At 51.7% G+C, this 21,379-nt stretch overlaps 1 protein-coding gene across 6 annotated transcripts in view; it reads right to left on the minus strand.

Moving 5' to 3' along the window:
• myo9ab (myosin IXAb) overlaps positions 1 to 21,379 on the minus strand; it is a 96,784-nt gene that overhangs the window by 9,482 nt on the left and 65,923 nt on the right. For 2 of the 6 annotated variants that reach the window (XM_062460891.1, XM_062460890.1), the window contains 21 exons: positions 20,882 to 21,023; positions 19,891 to 20,086; positions 15,826 to 15,945; positions 14,756 to 14,831; positions 14,138 to 14,266; positions 11,738 to 11,900; positions 11,566 to 11,646; positions 11,377 to 11,487; positions 11,096 to 11,218; positions 10,679 to 10,828; positions 9,307 to 9,641; positions 6,527 to 7,954; positions 5,978 to 6,056; positions 5,192 to 5,539; positions 3,952 to 4,049; positions 3,744 to 3,838; positions 2,185 to 2,411; positions 1,879 to 1,995; positions 402 to 590; positions 236 to 283; positions 17 to 128 (listed from right to left, as the gene is read on the minus strand). In XM_062460891.1, coding sequence (XP_062316875.1) covers positions 17 to 128; positions 236 to 283; positions 402 to 590; positions 1,879 to 1,995; positions 2,185 to 2,411; positions 3,744 to 3,838; positions 3,952 to 4,049; positions 5,192 to 5,539; positions 5,978 to 6,056; positions 6,527 to 7,954; positions 9,307 to 9,641; positions 10,679 to 10,828; positions 11,096 to 11,218; positions 11,377 to 11,487; positions 11,566 to 11,646; positions 11,738 to 11,900; positions 14,138 to 14,266; positions 14,756 to 14,831; positions 15,826 to 15,945; positions 19,891 to 20,086; positions 20,882 to 21,023 — 4,367 coding nt within the window. Of the gene's footprint in view, positions 1 to 16; positions 129 to 235; positions 284 to 401; positions 591 to 1,878; positions 1,996 to 2,184; positions 2,412 to 3,743; positions 3,839 to 3,951; positions 4,050 to 5,191; positions 5,540 to 5,899; positions 6,057 to 6,526; positions 7,955 to 9,306; positions 9,642 to 10,678; positions 10,829 to 11,095; positions 11,219 to 11,376; positions 11,488 to 11,565; positions 11,647 to 11,737; positions 11,901 to 14,137; positions 14,267 to 14,755; positions 14,832 to 15,825; positions 15,946 to 19,890; positions 20,087 to 20,881; positions 21,024 to 21,379 lie in introns of all 6 variants that reach the window. The other 4 variants (XM_062460895.1, XM_062460894.1, XM_062460893.1 and 1 more) reach the window with 4 other exon arrangements.

Below are 21,379 nucleotides of genomic sequence, written 5' to 3' on the forward strand. Positions count from 1 at the left end.
GTGTGTGCGCGCTCACGTTTGCAGACACAGGCGCGGTCCATCATCCAGATAAGGGAGGAGCAGTACTCGCAGTAGGTGGGGATGCTGTACTGGGTGGACCTGAACATGTGCCCGTTATGCTCCTCCACCTGCCACAGACACAAGCACCGCTCATCTGACATCTGTCACAACATTTACTGCAGGAGACAAGAACAAAATAAATACTCGATGATGGTTGTTTCTGGATGAGACTTACAATATCGCTTTCCTTTTTCCTCCTCTTCTTGCGTTCTGGTTTGGGAACCTGGGAGAAGAGCCGGCAAAAGGGACTGGTCAGTGACGGCTGCTCTGCATGCCCTGGTCTAACAGACATGAACCACACCACTTGTAGAAAGTAGAGCAGCAGCGGTCTGGGAGCCTACCTTGCCGATGGTGCCGTCCGTGGGCTTGTACGCTGTCATGAACTCATCCAGGAACACCTTGAAGGTGTTGACCCAGACCGTGACAGGAGACTCGCTCCAGTCACGCTGCTCCAGACGCATGCTCTTTTCCAGGATGTGCTCAAACAGGGCGTACAGGTCCTTGTAGCGGATACTCTTCCCATCATCCATCTGGAGCCGAGAGCAAGGGAGAGGTGGGGAAGTGAGACATTGGATAGTTCAACATTTGATGGAGATACTTTGGGTAAATGATTTACCATGTAGCAGTGCTCCCATTCTGATGACTCAACATAGTTTAAATCAATCTGATGTTGCTATGGTGATCCTGAGTGAACTGTGCTGAGGCCTCAGAGATCCATAACCCTGGGTGGGATGACCAAGGCTAAACCCTAACCTTAACCATCCCTGGGTAAACTGCAGATCTAGGGAGAGGGAGGTTAGGGTTAACTGCAGATCTAGGGAGAGGGAGGTTAGGGTTAACTGCAGATCTAGGGAGAGGGAGGTTAGGGTTAACTGCAGATCTAGGGAGAGGGAGGTTAGGGTTAACTGCAGATCTAAGGAGAGGGAGGTTAGGGCTAACTGCAGATCTAGGGAGAGGGAGGTTAGGGTTAACTGCACATCTAGGGAGAGGGAGGTTAGGGTTAACTGCAGATCTAGGGAGAGGGAGGTTAGGGTTAACTGCAGATCTAGGGAGAGAGAGGTTAGGGTTAACTGCAGATCTAGGGAGAGGGAGGTTAGGGTTAACTGCAGATCTAGGGAGAGGGAGGTTAGGGTTAACTGCACATCTAGGGAAAGGGAGGTTAGGGTTAACTGCAGATCTAGGGAGAGGGAGGTTAGGGTTAACTGCAGATCTAGGGAGAGGGAGGTTAGGGTTAACTGCAGATCTAGGGAGAGGGAGGTTAGGGTTAACTGCACATCTAGGGAGAGGGAGGTTAGGGTTAACTGCAGATCTAGGGAGAGGGAGGTTAGGGTTAACTGCACATCTAGGGAGAGGGAGGTTAGGGTTAACTGCAGATCTAGGAAGAGGGAGGTTAGGGTTAACTGCAGATCTAGGGAGAGGGAGGTTAGGGTTAACTGCAGATCTAGGAAGAGGGAGGTTAGGGTTAACTGCAGATCTAGGGAGAGGGAGGTTAGGGTTAACTGCAGATCTAGGAAGAGGGAGGTTAGGGTTAACTGCACATCTAGGAAGAGGGAGGTTAGGGTTAACTGCAGATCTAGGAAGAGGGAGGTTAGGGTTAACTGCAGATCTAGGGAGAGGGAGGTTAGGGTTAACTGCACATCTAGGAAGAGGGAGGTTAGGGTTAACTGCAGATCTAGGGAGAGGGAGGTTAGGGTTAACTGCACATCTAGGAAGAGGGAGGTTAGGGTTAACTGCAGATCTAGGGAGAGGGAGGTTAGGGTTAACTGCAGATCTAGGAAGAGGGAGGTTAGGGTTAACTGCAGATCTACAGGGACTCACCGCCAGCGCAGTGGAGTAGGAGTTGAAGATGTTGAGGCGGAACTCCTTCAGAGCCTTCTTGAAGACCACATCCACTAACGTGTCTTTCTTCCCATCCTCAGAGTCCAGGTCGTTGATCTGGAGAGTTGAGGAGAATAGAAAGGTATGTATTTGAACATGAGAAAAACAGCTGGTCATTACTATGAACTGTGAACTGACAGAGTGAAAGAGAGTTACGTTGCCTGTGTATGGGTAAGTACATGAGTATATCGTATGTATGTATACTGTGTATGTATGTGTGTATGTATACTGTGTGTGTGTGTGTACCTTCTTCATGAGGAAGTCGTTCATGCTGCGGTAGTCGTGGGCGCTGGTGAGGATGTGCAGCGAGTCGTTCTGCCAGGGGGCGGGGTCCAGAGCCGCGCTGCTGATCTTTACGCTGCGCCGACGCACCTTAGGACATGGTTCTTTGTTCTCCTTCCACTCCCGAGCCACCGCCCTCAGCGCCGCCCCTGGCCCCGCCTGCCCCGGACTGGGGGGGGGAGATACACCCTCTGGAGAGAAGGAGAGAAGTGGGGAGAAAAGAGGCAGAGAAAGAGAGAGATAGAAAGAGAGTGAGAGAGAGGAGGAAATCCCCAGTCACGAAGTAATACCGAGAGTCCTGTTCACAGATAAGACCTCCTGCCCCGCCCAGACTATTACCCCGGGTTCCCCCCAGTCTCCTACCCCGGGTCCCCCCAGTCTCCTACCTCGGGTTTCCCCCAGTCCCCCAGACTCTTACCCCAGGTCCCCCCAGTCTCTTACCCCGAGTCCCCCCAGTCTCTTACCCTGGGTCCCCCCAGTCCCCCAGACTCTTACCCCGGGTCCCCCCAGTCTCTTACCCCGAGTCCCCCCAGTCTCTTACCCCGGGTCCCCCCAGTCCCCCAGACTCTTACCCCAGGTCCCCCCAGTCTCTTACCCCGAGTCCCCCCAGTCTCTTACCCTGGGTCCCCCCAGTCCCCCAGACTCTTACCCCAGGTCCCCCCAGTCTCTTACCCCGAGTCCCCCCAGTCTCTTACCCTGGGTCCCCCCAGTCCCCCAGACTCTTACCCCAGGTCCCCCCAGTCTCTTACCCCGAGTCCCCCCAGTCTCTTACCCTGTGTCCCCCAAGTCCCCCAGACTCTTACCCTGGGTCCCCCCAGTCTCTTACCCCGGGTCCCCCCAGTTTCCCAGTCTCTTACCCCGGGTCACCCCAGTCTCTTACCCCGGGTCCCCCCAGTCTCTTACCCCGGGTCCCCCCTGTCCCCCAGTCTCTTACCCCGTGTCCCCCCAGTCCCCCAGTCTCTTACCCCGGGTCCCCCCAGTGCCCCAGTCTCTTACCCCGGGTCCCCCCTGTCCCCCAGTCTCTTAGCCCGGGTCCCCCCTGTCCCCCAGTCTCTTACCCCGGTTCCTCCCAGTCCCCCAGTCTCTTACCCCGGGTCCCCCCTGTCCCCCAGTCTCTTAGCCCGGGTCCCCCCAGTCCCCCAGTCTCTTACCCCGGGTCCCCCCAGTGCCCCAGTCTCTTACCCCGGGTCCCCCCAGTCTCCCAGTCTCTTACCCCGGGTCCCCCCTGTCCCCCAGTCTCTTTTCCCGGGTCCCCCCTGTCCCCCAGTCTCTTACCCCGGGTCCCCCCAGTCCCCCAGTCTCTTACCCCGGGTCCCCCCAGTGCCCCAGTCTCTTACCCCGGGTCCCCCCTGTCCCCCAGTCTCTTACCCCGGGTCCTCCCAGTCCCCCAGTCTCTTACCCCGGGTCCCCCCAGTGCCCCAGTCTCTTACCCCGGGTCCCCCCAGTCCCCCAGTCTCTTACCCCGGGTCCTCCCAGTCCCCCAGTCTCTTACCCCGGGTCCCCCCAGTCTCCCAGTCTCTTACCCCGGGTCTGGCCTAGCTCCAGCTGGCACCTGCTGCTTCGTTTCTTGTCTCCATGTTTAGTCTTACCCCAGAAACGCATCCTCCCACGCCTGCTGCTGCAACACACACACATATGTACACACACACACGTACACAATCACATGGCTTGTAATTCACCCAACTTGCATAAAACCATGGCAACAGGTTTGTGGGCGTGGCCCCAGGTTACCTGCTGTCCTGGCTGCAGGTCTTGCTGAGGGCCTCCACCTTGCCAAGGTCACCTGACGACATGGTTTTGTGGATCTTCTTCTGGTCCTTGTGAGAGGGCTGGGGAGGGAACATCCCACATTACTCTTCATCTGCTTTCAAACAGGCACCACACTCAACATACTAGGGGCCTGGCTGGAGAATGATGCAGTTAAGACAGAAAACCTTCCTACAGAAAAAAATATAGGTGTTTGTTTGATAGTTGGCAGGACTCCATTATTCCATGAGTTCATGCGTGCGGTCCGTTCTGACTGACAGCAGCAGCGCAACCCTGCTGAACAGGAAGGACAGGTGTTCCTGAACAGGAAGGACAGGTGTTCCTGAACAGACGATCCTGCCTGGAGCAGCTGCCTGAGAGTGAGTTGATGTTTGTTAAGTCATGCTGTCCAGTTAGGGAGAGAGATTGGTGTGCAGGTTAAACGGATGTTTTTTGCATGCAGTTGAAACAAGAGGAAGGTCTGCCAGTCTTCAGTCTAATCCTAACCCTCCACAATCAGCCGTAGAAGACGGAGAGCTCAGACACAGGACTTGTCGCAGTCGTCAGTAAACAGAGTTTGATACAGGGGTTAACGTTAGCGCCTAGTGGTCAGTAAACAGAGTTTGATACAGGGGTTAACGTTAGCGCCTAGTGGTCAGTAAACAGAGTTTGATACAGGGGTTAAGGTTAGCGCCTAGTGGTCAGTAAACAGAGTTTGATACAGGGGTTAACGTTAACGCCTATTTGTCAGTAAACAGAGTTTGATACAGGTGTTAACGTTAGCGCCTAGTGGTCAGTAAACAGAGTTTGATACAGGGTTTAACGTTAGCGCCTAGTGGTCAGTAAACAGAGTTTGATACAGGGGTTAACGTTAGCGCCTAGTGGTCAGTAAACAGAGTTTGATACAGGGGTTAAGGTTAGCGCCTAGTGGTCAGTAAACAGAGTTTGATACAGGGGTTAACGTTAGCGCCTAGTGGTCAGTAAACAGAGTTTGATACAGGGTTTAACGTTAGCGCCTAGTGGTCAGTAAACAGAGTTTGATACAGGGGTTAAGGTTAGCGCCTAGTGGTCAGTAAACAGTGTTTGATACAGGGGTTAAGGTTAGCGCCTAGTCGTCCCCTCCGGCCCCCGCAGAAGGAGCGGCTAGAGGGGGGGGGGGGGGTCTGAGCAGACCAGGGGACAGAGAGGACGGGATGGGGTGGCCACCAGACCCCTGGACGCTCACCATCTCAGAGTCGCTGTAACAAGCGAGCTCTGGGGCACCCCCTCCTGGGCGTGGCTGGGGGGACAGGGGGAGCTCTGGGGCGCCCCCTCCTGGGCGTGGCTGGGGGGACAGGGGGAGCTCTGGGGCGCCCCCTCCTGGGCGTGGCTGGGGGGACAGGGGGAGCTCTGGGGCGCCCCCTCCTGGGCGTGGCTGGGGGGACAGGGGGAGGGTGCGGGAAAGGGCGGGGGTGTAGAAGGCATCGTCTTCCTCGTCTGATTGGCCCGCACCCTCAGAGTTACAGCGGGTCAGGAAGTCGGAGCGAGTCCGAGACATGCGTGCTTTCTTTTTGGGACCTGGGCGGCCCAGCTGCTGCAAGCACACAACCTGCACAGGTAAGCAAGGTAACCCTAACCCTGCACAGGTAAGGCTTGTTGACTTGCTGGTGTGTGTGTGACTGTATTAGTACAGATTTGTGGGTTTGTGAGTGTTTGTGTGTGTTTGTGTGCGTACAGCCCGGTATAGCCTTCCAATGTTGAAAGGTGTCATATAAGTTAGTGTATCAACCTGTTGACTCCCTCAAGTGGGTTCTCAACATAGTCGTTCCCTTGAATGTGCTAACATTAGTCATAACACTGTATTTATTTAGCAGGCACTTTAAACCACATTGACATACGGGGGGGATTTGACCCAGCAACCTCTTGAAACTCGCCCAGCCTGCCTGCAGCTCACCTCTCTGGGTGTGGTTCCTCCAGCCTGCCTGCAGCTCACCTCTCTGGGTGTGGTTCCTCCAGCCTGCCTGCAGCTCACCTCTCTGGGTGTGGTTCCTCCAGCCTGGTCCATCAGCAAGGCCAGGGAGCGCTCCTTATTGACCAGGTCCTTATCAGACCTGCACACAGCACACAGCTCACTGGTGGGACTGAACACCCAGTATAACACTACTGAATGTTTTATTCTTAGATTGTTTAGTTCTTAGGAATAGTTCAACTTCTGTACCTTTACTTAATTTAAGATTCGTATATGTTTAGTGTTTGCACCTCCCTGCCACAGTAAATTCCATGTTTGTATAACATACATGGCGAATAAACCGAATTCTGATTCTGATTCTGAATACACCCAGTATAACACAGTCCACTATACTAGGACAATAACACTTAATTCAGGGTATCTGGTGGTGGATCCTACATATATTTTGAAAAACAATTGAAAAAGCTATATATTATATCAGATGCTGTGTTTTTATCTAAAATATATATTCATGTTGATCAGAGGCCAAACATTAGGACAACTTTGAGAATCGCTAGACACTGATGTATCAACTTGTTCTGCTCTCTGAACATGCATCAATGTCACACTCACTTGGAGAAGGGCAGCTTTCGTCTGTGAGGAGAGATGAGCGGTGGTTTCTCTGTCATGCTGATGGTGTTGGTGGGGGTGCTGTGTGCTGCAGGTCGTCTGTTGACCTCCCTGGGGTCCAGGCCTGGGCTGCAGGACAGCTTGCCCCCAGACGTCCTCTCCTGGCTGGGGGGAGCGCTCGGGGCAGGGTCCTTGGGCTCCAGGACAATGTGGATGTCCACCTCTGAGGAGCCAGGCTCAGAGCTGGAGGGGGCAGCTCTGTGGGGACTGGAGGAGAGGAGCGCAAAAGGCATCCTCGCCCCAGGCACATCTCTCTGAGGCTGGGGCGGTCCTGCCTCCAGACTGGGGGGAGCTGACTGCATCTCCTCCACAGGGCTCTCCTTCTGCATGCTGATCACCACTACCACAGGCCGTCGCGAGGCGGACTGTCTCCGCTCCGGGAGGGCCTTGCTGGGGCTGTCTGCGTGAGCATCCTGTTTGGGGCTGGGGTCCGAGAGGATGTAGAAGGTCGCTCTTGGGGTCTCCTCCTGGGTGAGTGACAACAGGGTTGGGTTTCCAGAAGAGCTGAGCTCATACTCTGGAGGGATGGAGTCCATGGTGGTCTGAATCGCCCCGGAGGGGAAAGTGGGGTCATGTGTCTCCAGCTCGTCTGAATTGAGGAGCTCGAAGCTTCCATGACTGGCTGGAGACCCCCTGGAGGGGGGGTGTTGGTGGTCCTCTGGGGCCCCCTGGGAGGGGGGGTGTTGGTGGTCCTCTGGGGCCCCCTGGGAGGGGGGGTGTTGGTGGTCCTCTGGGGCCCCCTGGGAGGGGGGGTGTTGGTGGTCCTCTGGGGCCCCCTGGGAGGGGGGGTGTTGGTGGTCCTCTGGGGCCCCCTGGGAGGGGGGGTGTTGGTGGTCCTCTGGGGCCCCCTGGGAGGGGGGGTGTTGGTGGTCCTCTGGGGCCCCCTGGGAGGGGGGGTGTTGGTGGTCCTCTGGGGCCCCCTGGGAGGGGGGGTGTTGGTGGTCCTCTGGGGCCCCCTGGGAGGGGGGGTGTTGGTGGTCCTCTGGGGCCCCCTGGGAGGGGGGGTGTTGGTGGTCCTCTGGGGCCCCCTGGTGGAGGCTGCTGTCTGGGTCCTCAGACAGAGGGCCTCCCACACTGCTGGTTCTCACCCTGAGCAGCTGCAGGCTGAACGTGGCTTGTTCCAGCTCTCTCATCCTCCGGCTCTCTCTCTTCGACCTGCTTCTGTTGGTCGCCTCGTCGCTGCTTCTTCCTGCCTCTCTGTCCTCCACCAGACACTCAGTCGGGTCGTCTGCTGAGGGTTTGTCTGACACGTCTGGGAGTTCTCTGTCCTCAAGCAAACCTTCCTCCAGGACCATGATGCTCTCTGGCTCCTCCCCGAGGGTGGGGCTACCCGGCCCCTCCCCGCGACGCTGCTCTTCCAGATCCCTGAACCTGAGGAGACAGGATGCATTCACCTGACCATGGGACCACCTCTATGAGCACCTCCAGATGCACCACCTCACCAGCAGGTCTGCTGAGTACTGATGCATATGAGTGAAGCATGGCACTCGGGCAGCGCGCGTCATATCACCCGTCGCCGTGTTCTCAGGTCATAGGCTTAGCTCAATAGGCGGCGCTAAAAAGTCGCACCATGCACGCATTGTCGATTACCTAGTGTTCTGCGCCACCCACCACCATCCCCTTCTCCCCCATGTTGTCTGTCTTTTCCCTGTGGGGGATTTAACTCGTTGCTCCCTGCCTCACATCATGCATGTGCAGTGAAGGCAGGGAGCGCTTCCCCATGTACATCCATTCTGCCAATGTTAAACCATTTGTCATGTGTATGAATAAATGGTGAAATCAATCACGTGAGTGTCTTGGCTGAACCTGCTACACTTGGTAAACACAGCAATTCTCTTTAAATCAAACTAATAATCAAATCAGTTTATCTAACCCTGGTTCCCCTCACCCTGATTCCCCCCCTGGAGCACCTCATCCTGGTTACCCCCCTGGAGCACCTCACCCTGGTCCCACACCCTGGAGCACCTCACCCTGGTCCCCCCCCCCCTGGAGCACCTCACCCTGGTCCCCCCCCCCTGGAGCACCTTACCCTGGTCCCCCCCCCCGGAGCACCTCACCCTGGTCCCCCCCCCCCCCTGGAGCACCTCACCCTGGTCCCCCCCCTGAAGCACCTCACCCTGGTCCCCCCCTGGAGCACCTCACCCTGGTCCCCCCCCCCCTAGAGCACCTCACCCTGGTCCCCCCCCCGGAGCACCTCACCCTGGTCCCCCCCCCCCCTGGAGCACCTCACCCTGGTCGTCGTCCCCCTGGAGCACCTCACCCTGGTCGTCGTCCCCCTGGAGCACCTCACCCTGGTCCCCCCCCCCCCCCTGGAGCACCTCACCCTGGTCCCCCCCCCCCCCCTGGAGCACCTCACCCTGGTCCCCCCCCCCCCTGGAGCACCTCACCCTGGTCCCCCCCCCCCCTGGAGCACCTCACCCTGGTCCCCCCCCCCCCCTGGAGCACCTCACCCTGGTCCCCCCCCCCCTGGAGCACCTCACCCTGGTCCCCCCCCCCTGGAGCACCTCACCCTGGTCCCCCCCCCTGGAGCACCTCATCCTGGTCCCCCCCCCCCCTGGAGCACCTCACCCTGGTCCCCCCCCCCTGGAGCACCTCACCCTGGTCCCCCCCCCTGGAGCACCTCACCCTGGTCCCCCCCCCCCCTGGAGCACCTCACCCTGGTCCCCCCCCCCCCCTGGAGCACCTCACCCTGGTCCCCCTCCCCCCGGAGCAGCTCAGCTCACCTGAGCCGAGCGAGATGTCCCCTTCCTGCAGCCTGTAGCTGCAGGGCCGCCTCCCTCTTCCTCCAGTATGCTGTCCTCTCTCTGTAGCCCCTCCAGGCTGCCTGCAGCGTGAGGGCTGCTTGGCCACGGCGCTCGCACCAGACCCTCCAGCTCCTCTGGAGCAGCAGGGCCGCGTCCCTCTGCAGCAGGAAGCTGCTCCGCTCCCGGTAGCCCCGCCACACCGCCTGCAGCCTCAGCGCCGCCTCCTGCTGGAGGGCAGGGTCCACTCCACCCAGCTGCTGGAGGGCAGGGCCCACTCCACCCAGCTGCTCCTGGACACGCTCTCTCCACCAGCCCTGAGGGAAGCAGGAGCCATCAGGATGCTGACACAATTTGATCAGGTTACAGTAAGGTTGGCGTGTGCAAGCTAGGAATGACATAAATAAGGTAGTGAAGTTTGTGGAATTTTATAAAAAACTATTTATCAAGTGTGATGACAATGACACAGGAATATTGAAAGACAATTTTGAGTTAACATAAAAGTAATATAAGTGCACATAAAGTTGTTTTCCTCAAACCTAGAACAGTATAAATTACACTTAACTATATCAACATAGCTAATGAAGAAAATACTCCAGAGTAAAACTATGTGCTGAGGAATTTTAATGTACAGATTCATGTGCCGATTAACAGAGTCAAAGAATACAATTTTAACTGCCTTAACCAACCCTGCACTTAGTGATACCAGATATACCTCCCAACACTGGAACACGCATCTGTACCTGTTTTAATTATTGTGCATAGCTATTGTATGTATGTATTTATGTATATTTTGTGTGTTTCCTTTATGTAATATGTGGTAGTCAGTATGTCTGTATGTATTTATGTTTGTGTGTACCCCTCTTTAACACACGTAGGGTTAGGGTTAGGCACTAACACACGTAGGGTTAGGGTTAGGCACTAACACACGTAGGGTTAAGGTTAGGCACTAACACGCATAGGTTTAGGCACTAACACACGTAGGGTTAGGCACTAACACACGTAGGGTTAGGTTAGGCATTAACACACGTAGGGTTAGGTTAGGCATTAACACACGTAGGGTTAGGTTAGGCATTAACACACGTAGGGTTAGGGTTAGGCACTAACACACGTAGGGTTAGGTTAGGCATTAACACACGTAGGGTTAGGCACTAACACACGTAGGGTTAGGCCCAACACATGTAGGGTTAGGGTTAAGCACTAACACACTTAGGGTTATGGACCATGTAGGCACCTCTCTAACCCTAACACTAACCCGAACCCACACGTAGGCACCTGTGTGGGATGAGGAAGATTCTGTTGGTATGATGTCTTTAATCTGTACATTCAACATTATTCTGTATAATCCGCCCACCTGCAGCACGCTTGCGGCTCGCCTCATGCTGAGGAAGCGTTTCCTGCCCAGCACGGCCCGGAAGCGGCGCTGCAGTGCCACGATGTGTCGCAGCACCTCCTGGTGGAGGAGGGACTGCAGACGCTGGCGCTGCGCCTCCCGCAGGAACACCTGGGGGGGAGGCGGGGCATCAGCCACTAGACACATCGAATACACATCACATACAGTATATCACTAGAGAGGAGAAGTGTAGCAACAGGTTTATAGGAAAAAGGACATGTTGTAAATAGCTACAATAGAGGTGTAGCTCAGAGGTAGAGAGTTTAACTGCAGACCAAGAGCTGGTAGGTTCAAACCCCCTGTGTGCTTTGGATAAAAGTATCTGCTAGATGCTAACACATGACAGTATTATTATTGTAGGTAAGAGAGAGTTGGTACCATGGTGTTGCCCACTTGGTAGCCGGCGGGCGTCAGGTGGACCTGTCTGAAGAGCTCTCTGATGCCTGACTTGGTGGGGCTGGTGCCCCGAGGAAGCAACACGTGGAAATGACGCACAAAGTCCTGAACACACACATGACACAGAAGTGAACACACAATGCTACAACTCAAAACACACATATCACATCATTATGTTTCTGATCTTTGACATGTTTCCTAGGTTATCTGTGAGGGATGGTCTAACTCACACTGTGTAATGATTGGCTGTTGTGAGGGCTCACCTGGAAGGTGTACTTGAAGCTGTATCCTGATTGGCGGATGCGGACAGTTTCCAGCATGCCTGTGTACCTGAGCTGGCGGAGCACCAGGGAGTCGTTGAAGCGCAGGGGAAGCTGGAGGAGAGGAGGGAGATTATGTCACATCCTGCTTCACCACAGCCCTGACGCCAGGCTTCCTGTGGAGCTACATACCTTCTCAGCGTTGGATCTGATACACTTCACAAAGTACGGCTCGGACTGGCCCAGGGTCTCCATCAGCTTGTTCAGTGAGGCCTAAACAAACAAGAATAACAACACCACCACATTTAGTCCACCTCAACAAGATGCAGTACACCCTGCAGGCCACAGGAGGGCGGCGTCTCACCTGGAACTGGGCACTGATGCTGGGGGCCTTCTTCTTCTTGTGCAGGAGCAGCAGGGACTTGGTGATGCGGTCGTGGAGCGTCACACTGCTCAGGTGTCTCAGGGAGCGGACACTCAGCAGCTGTTTGGGAAGGTTGGGTCTGGACCTGGAGGGCTTACTGCGCCTGGGGAGGGGGGATGGGGGAGGGGGCTGTTAGGGTGTGCATTTGGAGATATACAGTGCCTTGCAAAAGTATTCGGCCCCCTTGAATTTTTAGACCTTTTGCCACATTTCAGGCTTCAAACAAAGATATAAAAATGTAATTTTTTATTAAAAATCAACAACAAGTGGGACACAATCATGAAGTGGAACGAAATTTATTGGATATTTCAAACTTTTTTAACAAATCAAAAACTGAAAAATTTGGCGTGCAAAAGTCCAGAAGTTCAGTGAGGATCTCTGAATGATCCAATGTTGACCTAAATGACTAATGATGATAAATACATTTACATTTAGTCATTTAGCAGACACTCTTATCCAAAGCGACTTACAGTAAGTACAGGGACATTCCCCCCGAAGCAAGTAGGGTGAAGTGCCTTACCCAAGGACACAACGTCAATTGACACGGCCGGGAATCGAACTGGCAACCTTCAGATTACTAGCCCGACTCCCTCACCGCTCAGCCATCTGACTCTCATTTGACTCCAGGTGAAATAGAATCCACCTGTGTGTAATCAAGTCTCTGTATAAATGCACCTGCTCTGTGATAGTGTCAGAGGTCCGTTTAAAGCGCAGAGAGCATCATGAAGAACAAGGAACACACCAGGCAGATCCGAGATACTGTTGTGGAGAAGTTTAAAGCCGGATTTAGATACAAAAAGATTTCCCAAGCTTTAAACATCCCAAGGAGCACTGTGCAAGCGATAATATTGAAATGGAAGGAGTATCAGACCACTGCAAATCTACCAAGACCCGGCCGTCCCTCTAAACTTTCAGCTCATACAAGGAGAAGACTGATCAGAGATGCAGCCAAGAGGCCCATGATCACTCTGGATGAACTGCGGAGATCTACAGCAGAGGTGGGAGACTCTGTCCATAGGACAACAATCAGTCGTATACTGCACAAATCTGGCCTTTATGGAAGAGTGGCAAGAAGAAAGCCATTTCTTAAAGATATCCATAAAGTGTTGTTTAAAGTTTGCCACAAGCCACCTGGGAGACACACCAAACATGTGGAAGAAGGTGCTCTGGTCAGATGAATCCAAAATCGAACTTTTTGGCAACAATGCAAAACGTTATGTTTGGCGTAAAAGCAACACAGCTCATCACCCTGAACACACCATCCCCACTGTCAAACATGGTGGTGGCAGCATCATGGTTTGGGCCTGCTTTTCTTCAGCAGGGACAGGGAAGATGGTTAAAATTGATGGGAAGATGGATGGAGCCAAATACAGGACCATTCTGGAAGAAAACCTGATGGAGTCTGCAAAAGACCTGAGACTGGGACGGAGATTTGTCTTCCAACAAGACAATGATCCAAAACATAAAGCAAAATCTACAATGGAATGGTCACAAATAAACATATCCAGGTGTTAGAATGGCCAAGTCAAAGTCCAGACCTGAATCCAATCGAGAATCTGTGGAAAGAACTGAAAACTGCTGTTCACAAACGCTCTCCATCCAAACTCACTGAGCTCGAGCTGTTTTGCAAGGAAGAATGGGCAAAAATTTCAGTCTCTCGATGTGCGCAACTGATAGAGACATACCCCAAGCGACTTACAGCTGTAATCGCAGCAAAAGGTGGCGCTACATAGTATTAAGTTAAGGGGGCCGAATAATTTTGCACGCCCAATTTTTCAGTTTTTATATCCAATATCCAATAAATTTCGTTCCACTTCATGATTGTGTCCAACTTGTTGTTGATTTTTCACAAAAAAATTCATTCTTATCTTTATGTTTGAAGCCTGAAATGTGGCAAAAGGTCGAAAAATTCAAGGGGGCCGAATACTTTCGCAAGGCACTGTATATGGATATACAGTGTTTCCCCTAGGTTTACAGCTTTGGGGGGGGGGGGGCATGTAGAGACAGAAATGACACGCCGTTGTGTAAATAACATAAGGCCATTTAGGCTGTTTAATAAGAGCAAGCTAAAGACCTGTTTTATAGGAAAGGTAACCTTAAATGACTTATTTTGTGATCGGGTGCTATATATAAAAATAAAGATGTCTTTTTTCTTTTTATTAACTTGACCTTCCAGGGGGGGCGGTATACCATTCAAAAGTTTGGACACATTTTCCCATGTGTGTGTGTGTATATATGTGTGTGTGTATATGTGTGTGTGTATATATGTGTGTGTGTGTGTGTGGATATGTGTGTGTGTATATATATGTGTGTGTGTATGTGTGTGTGTGCTCCGCTCACAGCAGGAGACCCTGGGCTCTCTCCAGCAGCTTGCTGCTGGCTGAGTTGACAAACAGGCCGTCTTCATCCAGCCCTGAGGACAGCCGGGTCAAGCCAGGGCTGCGGCCATTCCAGCCCCAACCCCCCTCCCTGGGGGAGAAAGAGGGAGGGAGGGGGAGGAGGGAGGGAAGGGGAGGAGGGAGGGAGGGAGGGAGGGGGGGAGGGAGGGAAGGGGAGGAGGGAGGGAGGGAGGGAGGGGGGGAGGGAGGGAAGGGGAGGAGGGAGGGAGAGGGGGAGGAGGGAGGGAAGGGGAGGAGGGAGGGAGGGAGAGGGGGAGGGAGGGAGGGGGGGAGGGGGGGAGGGAGGGAGGGGGGGGTAGGAGGGAGGGAGGGAGGGGGGGAGGGGGGGAGAGAGGGAGGGGGGGGTAGGAGCGAGGGAGGGAGGTGGGGAGGGGGGGGTAGGAGGGAGGGAGGGAGGGAGGGAGGGAAGAGAGGAGGGGAGGAGGGTAAAAAAGGGCAGTATGGAAGAGATGAGCGTGATACTGAGGGCAAGAGAGATGGTTGCTTGCATTTCATAAAGGCATGACTGATAAACCATGCAGGCACACATACACACACAACATAGCCTTGAGGGACATACCAGGTAGATTTCTCATTCAGTGCGTTGATGCCCTGAAGGTCAGACAAGGGAGTCCTTGGATTCTTACGAGTGATGTCTGCAAGAGAGAGAGAGAGACAGAGACAGAAAGAGAGAGGATGGTTATGATTAGTTGCTCCCGAGGGGCAGGCGGCGCCTTGCACGGCAGGTCCGCCGCCGTCGGTATGTGTGGGTGCGAGTGTGAATGGGTGAATGAGAAGCAAAATGTAAAGCGCTTTGAGTGCCGCTAAGGTAGAAAACGCGCTGTATAAATGCAGTCCATTTACCAAACCCACAGAAACATCCAGAGAGACACTTCCCTGCACTCCCTTTTCTAATACTCTGTAATTCACTCCCCTCTCCCTCGAGACGACTGCAGTGAGATGACTGAAAGTGATCTGAGCCCCTCTCCTCCTCTGTACTGGAGTGTGCTGTCCCAGCTGGTTTCCTGCCGTGCTACAGCAGTGGAGCAATGGAGGGGAGGCGTGTCTCCCAGACTGGTTCCTGTGGGAGCAGCAGGCTGTGCTGAATGTGAGCAGTACATGTTAGCGCCCTGGCTAAGCTAGTCACACTGTGCTGAATGTGAGCAGTACATGTTAGCACCCTGGCTAAGCTAGTCACACAGTTCAAGCCAGCGGCTGTACGTGCCGCTGCAGCATCGATCTGCATTAAGATGCTTGAAGCATCAAGATCATCCCTGGACTTGTGTCACTCATTTAGTGTCATTACTGGCAAGAAACACAAGCACAGAGGGGTCAGCACAGATCTTAGCAAAGAGTGAGAGAATGAGAGAGGAGAGAGAATGAGCGAGGAGAGAGAGAATGAGAGAGAATAAGAGAGGAGAGAGAGGGGAGAGAAGCAGAGCCTATTGACCACAGCCTGCCATCTAGCCACACAGCAGGTGTGTTAGGACTCCAGGAGGAAACTTCAACCAGGAACACCTGTTTGACCTCAGATTACAGAACCAATCAGAATGGAGTCTGTTCACTAAGCCTGAAAACGATTGAAACCTATTTATTACAAATTTGACCTCTGGATATTGTGTGAAACTAATTTAAGTGAGGCAGTCTTACTGTGTTTCTCGTCCTTGCATCTCTGCAGGATCTCCAAGCTCCTCTGGTGCACAGGGTGGTGCAGGAAGCTGAAGCTGTCCACACTCTTGACGATAGGACAAGGCAGGGCAGGGTCCGTACCTGGGGAGGAGAGAGGGAGGGACACAAGAGATACAGAGAGACAGACAGACAGACAGAAAGCAAGTCACGTTTAAGGAAAGGTGATAAAAATCATCTGTGGTTGAAGGAGCCACTGTCCTCCTAATGCATATTTAAACATCCCAGAATCACAGTCCGTCTCTATGGTGATGAATAATTAAAATGCTGAGTTTGGGGAAAGTTGAAGTCAACACTGAAAAGATTCAGAAGACACATTATGTGTCGGCAGAAACTTTCTCCTCAGCCCTGGGGTAAGAGAACTAACTAGATTCTTCTGTGTTTCTGTCGTCCCAGAGATCAAAACATTCTTTCCTGTGTGAGTGTGAGCATGTGTATGAGGGTGTGTGTGTGTGTGTGTGAGGGTGTGTGTGTGTGTGTGTGTGTGTGAGGGTGTGTGTGTGAGGGTGTGTGTGTGTGTGCGTGTGTGTGTGTGTGTGTGTGTGTGTGTGCGCATATGAGTGTGAATGTGTGCCCAGCGGTCTGACTAGAAACCCCACCCTACCACCTTAACTAACACATTTTCTGCGGGTGTCGTTATTGTATGCACTGCTGTTCGTAGACTAGCTCCAGCGCTTGTTGCTAAATGATAGCAACTCACCAGGAAACTTCACCAACTCTCCACTCATTCTCCTCAGACCATGCATTTAATTGGCTTTGACGGCTATCTGTTCTCGGCAATTCCTCATTTGACCTCTCACGTCTGACAGGTTCGAAATTATGATGGGCATTCCGGCTCTTTTTCGTAAGCCGGCTCGTTTGACTCACTGAAAAGAGCTGGCTCTTTTGGCTCCCAAACGGCTCTTTAAAAAATAAATGTTGTAACTATGACTTTGACTATGATAGGTGTGAAAACAATTCTAAATATAGCTGCAAGCAGGGATGCGGGTTCCTAAGCAAAATGGCAAAATATTATAAACATGTACACTGTAGAAGATCGAGAGTAGGTCAACAAAAGAGCAAAACTACTTCATGTTTGGCCAACAACAATAGGCTGAATGGGGATTTGAACTCATGAGCTTAAGGTTACAAATCAGTCTCTCTATCCTCTCTGCTACACACCAACTGTTGACATTGTATGAATAGAAAGGGCAGAGTATTAGCTTTGGTCAGCTTTGGGACAAAGGTTAAGAAACGGTTGACATTTCAAGGTGAAATTGCGCATGGTATTTTAGAATGACGTCATCCTGTTTAACTAAACAGATAATCAAAATTATGACAGGCCAAAAGATTGTGGCTGGATTCAAACCTACAACCTTATACTTTGCAGGTCACCATCCCAGCCCATTGAGCTATTCTCAGTGTTAAATATTGTCATTTTCAGTTACTGTATAAAAAAGTAAGCTGTTTTTCCTGTGGTAAGCATTGTTAGATTTAGCCAAAGTTGAAACTGCTCTAATTAAATCATATTTTGACATACCAAGGTGAAACTGTTTGTGATACTTCAGAATGATGTCATCCTGTTTAAACTAAACAGATAATCAAAATTATGACAGGCCAAATGATTGTGGCTGGATTCAAACCTACAATCTTATACTAAGCAGGTCACCATCCCTAGCCTGGTCCTAACCAGACTCTCGTACATTGCATTTGTACAAAGAGTCTGGCCTCGCTCCATTGACAAGCGTTGACTTCCTTGTAGGCGGGTACTCTGTTGAAGTTTAAAACTATTGGATCTGCCCAGAGCCACTCTGATCTGCCATAACCAATCGCTAGCGTTCGCCTTAGCCAATTCCTTCACCACTACTGTAACAGAGCTAGCTGCCGTAGCTGGAAAATCAAACTGTTCCCGAACCCCGTGGGGAGGAGGGCCACAACATCATGGCCACCAACAAAACTCAGCAAAACTTGTTCTTGCTCCGGCTTTAGCTGTTGGATATTCGGCAGCGTTGCCACAACGGGCCGAATGGCTTTGCTCGCATCTTTCTCCGCCGCCATTACGGAACTACAACACAAACTAACGCACAACATCAACGTCATCGTTCTCAGACACTCCCTCTGTTCGCTGATTCGCCGGTAGAAAATCAACCTGAAAAATCTGACTTACGTACCTCATGGCCAGACCTATGTACAGAAGCAAAAATAAAATAGAGCGGAAGTACGTAGCAGGGCAGAGCCAGGCTACACTATCCCAGCCCATTGAGCCAATCTCAGTATTGAATATTGTCATGTTCAGTTACTGTATAAAAAAGTAAGCTGTTTCTCCTGTGGTAAGTGTTGTTCGATTCAGCCAAAGTTGAAACTGCTCTAATTCAATCATGTTTTGACATACCAAGGTGAAGTTGTTTATGGTACTTCAGAGTGATGTCATCTTGAACCCTATTAGGTTTGAAAAACCAGTCAAAATTATATTAGATTTATTGACACAAAGATATTGAGGCAATGTGGACATTTACATAAATACACCTCTTTCAGCCATTTTGTATTTGATTCAACTGTCTTAAGAAACTTTTTTAAATACATCAATGATACATATCTGTATACAATTTCAAGTCAATTTGACATTTTGTTTAAGAGGAGATCGATTTTGAAGGTTTTTGCAAAATGTCGCTGTACAGGAAAATCCATTGTGGCGGACCTTATGGGTCCTTGAGGATATTTTGTTCCCCATGAGAAATAAGGCAAGTATACCAATTTTCTGGCATTTTGGAGTAATGGGGCGCTGGGGAAATCACGTAGACTTTGGGCGTGGCTTATAGCGCCACCTATGGATGTACATGGGCCACTAGCCGCCTGGGAGTTGTGAGTGACCTGTTGTATCATTGGGCCAAATTTGAAAAGATTGTGTCGAGGACTTTTTGAGGAAACGAAAACAATAGGTGCGACAGCAGCCTTGCTGCTGCTAAATTTCTATAGGCTATATTTTTTTAAATAGAGTTTTAAATAGAGTTTTAAATAGAGTTTTAAATAGAGTTTTAAATAGAGTTTTAAATAGAGTTTTAAATAGAGTTTTAAATAGAGTTTTAAATAGAGTTTTAAATAGAGTTTTAAATAGAGTTTTAAATAGAGTTTTAAATAGAGTCGGCTCTTCAGATATGCGACCTAGCTCCTGACGTTCACCTACAAGAGCTCTTAGAGCCGGCTCATTCCGGCTCATTCCGGCTCATTCCGGCTCAGTCCGGCTCAGTCCGGCTCATTCACGAACGATCCATCAATAGTCGCCATAGTTCTAATACTAGGCTGAGGCTAGTCTCCTCTACGTCTCCCCAACGTTAAGTCGTCACCGAATTGTGTAAAAAAATGAAACCCACTAATACCAAAAACGACAAAAACTGGCCTTTAACACCATTTGGAGACATGTTTTAAATGATATACATATCTTGAGTGCTTTACATACCCATTAATCGACAGTGGTCGTTAACCTGCAACATGGCCTTGAAGATTTCTCTCCAATCCTTAGTAAAAGTTGGTGTCAGAAGCTTTGTGAATATGTTTTAAAAGGAAACTCTTAGCTAAGAACCTTTACTGCTATTTAGGAGAACTCTTAGTGGTAAGATCAAATGTTTTGTGAATACAACCCCTGGTCATCAAGGACAGTGAGCTGCTCTGTGAGTGTATATTGTGTGTGTGTGTGTGTGTGAGTGTGTATACTGTGTGTGTGTGTATACTGAAGTGTTTCCCACACGTAGACTAATTTGTGGCGGTGCGCCACAGAATCAACACCGGCCACCACATATTGCGTTTCGTAAAAAAATGTTTTAACACTATTTAGGCTGTAACACGCAGCGTATTCGTTCAGCTGCATTTCCTTTCCCTGCTCTCCCTCCGTCTCTCTGTCGCTCACGCGTCTCTCTCACATACACACAGTTACAACGTCAGCACACGTTAGCAACGATGCATACACTGTGTGTGTGTATACTGTGAGTGTGTGTGTATACTGTGTGTGTGTGTGTATACTTTGTGTGTGTGTTCCCAAGGGTGTCCTCTCACCAGTCTTCCTGTGGGCGTGTCTCCTGCCTGCGTCCCTGAAGGCGATGGAGGCTCTGAAGGAGGCTCTGAGCACAGCCCAGCGGAACAGAGCCACGGGGTGGACGCCCATCAGGCCGCAGATGAAGGCGCTCTGGCTGCTCTTTAGCAGACACACGATGTCTGGACGCATGTGGTCAGTGTTCTTCTCTCTGAAGTCCTGCTCACATCAGACACGTTTCACTACTCCTACATCACCATTAACAAAACAGTAGCAATAACACTGGTTTCATGAAGTGTGTTTACATGGAAGGAAAAAGCCCTGTAGTGTAACATGAAGATCATATCTATATAACACCCTTCTCCAGTGCAACACTGCAATGCCACAGTGAATAGCATTTTCAGATTTTCTATTTCCAAACAATTGTTTTTGTGTATCTAAATAGAGTGAATTGAACCTCAACAAAATAGCAGAACATTTAGACTTCAGAATCATATTATCCTTACATGGTTGTGGTGCACATGAACACATACACATGCAAAGTATAGCTAACAGCTAACGTGCTCCAGGCTATGCCCCTGAAGACAGAGGGGCAGTAAGACCTGCCACTGAGGAAGACAGAGGGGCAGTAAGACCTGCCACTGATGAAGACAGAGGGGCAGTAAGACCTGCCACTGAGGAAGACAGAGGGGCAGTAAGACCTGCCACTGATGAAGACAGAGGGGCAGTAAGACCTGCCACTGAGGAAGGCAGAGGGGCAGTAAGACCTGCCACTGAGGAAGACAGAGGGGCAGTAAGACCTGCCACTGAGGAAGACAGAGGGGCAGTAAGACCTGCCACTGAGGAAGACAGAGGGGCAGTAAGACCTGCCACTGAGGAAGTACTGATGCTTGAGGAGGAGGGGACAGGCTTGTTGCTTGGTAACGCTGGTTCACCTGACTTCTGTAACAGCACGACACACACACTCTCACAAACACGCTTGCACACACACTTCTACATTAGCGGCCGCCTCACCTTGACCCGGTACTTGACCTTGCCGGCATAGTGGCGGATGATGAAGGCGGGCTCCATGACAGCGGGGAACTCGATGTAGCTGCTGCCCTCGTGTTGCCGCTGGAACTTATCCAGCAGAGTCTGGTTAGAGGCCTGTGGGAAACTAGAGGGGTAGGGGAGGGCAGGGGAGGGGAGGGCGGAGGAGGGCGTGGCAGGGGAGGGGAGGGCGTGGCAGGGGAGGGGAGGGCGTGGCAGGGGAGGGGAGGGCGTGGCAGGGGAGGGGAGGGCGTGGCAGGGGAGGGGAGGGCGTGGCAGGGGAGGGGAGCGGAGGGCAGGGGAGTGGAGTGGGGTTTATAGTCATTAGCATCGCATTCCTCCGTGTGTTGGAATTAATCCCAGCAGGGGGCTGAGAGGAGAGACCCTCTCTGGGAACACAACCCCCTCTCTTCCAGCTTCCAGTCACAGCCAATAGATGAGACTGTCAACTATCAACGAGTCCTTTCAGTACAAAGAGGATGT

Source organism: Osmerus eperlanus, chromosome 5 (genome assembly GCF_963692335.1).
Source record: "Osmerus eperlanus chromosome 5, fOsmEpe2.1, whole genome shotgun sequence".
Classification (NCBI taxonomy): domain Eukaryota; kingdom Metazoa; phylum Chordata; class Actinopteri; order Osmeriformes; family Osmeridae; genus Osmerus; species Osmerus eperlanus.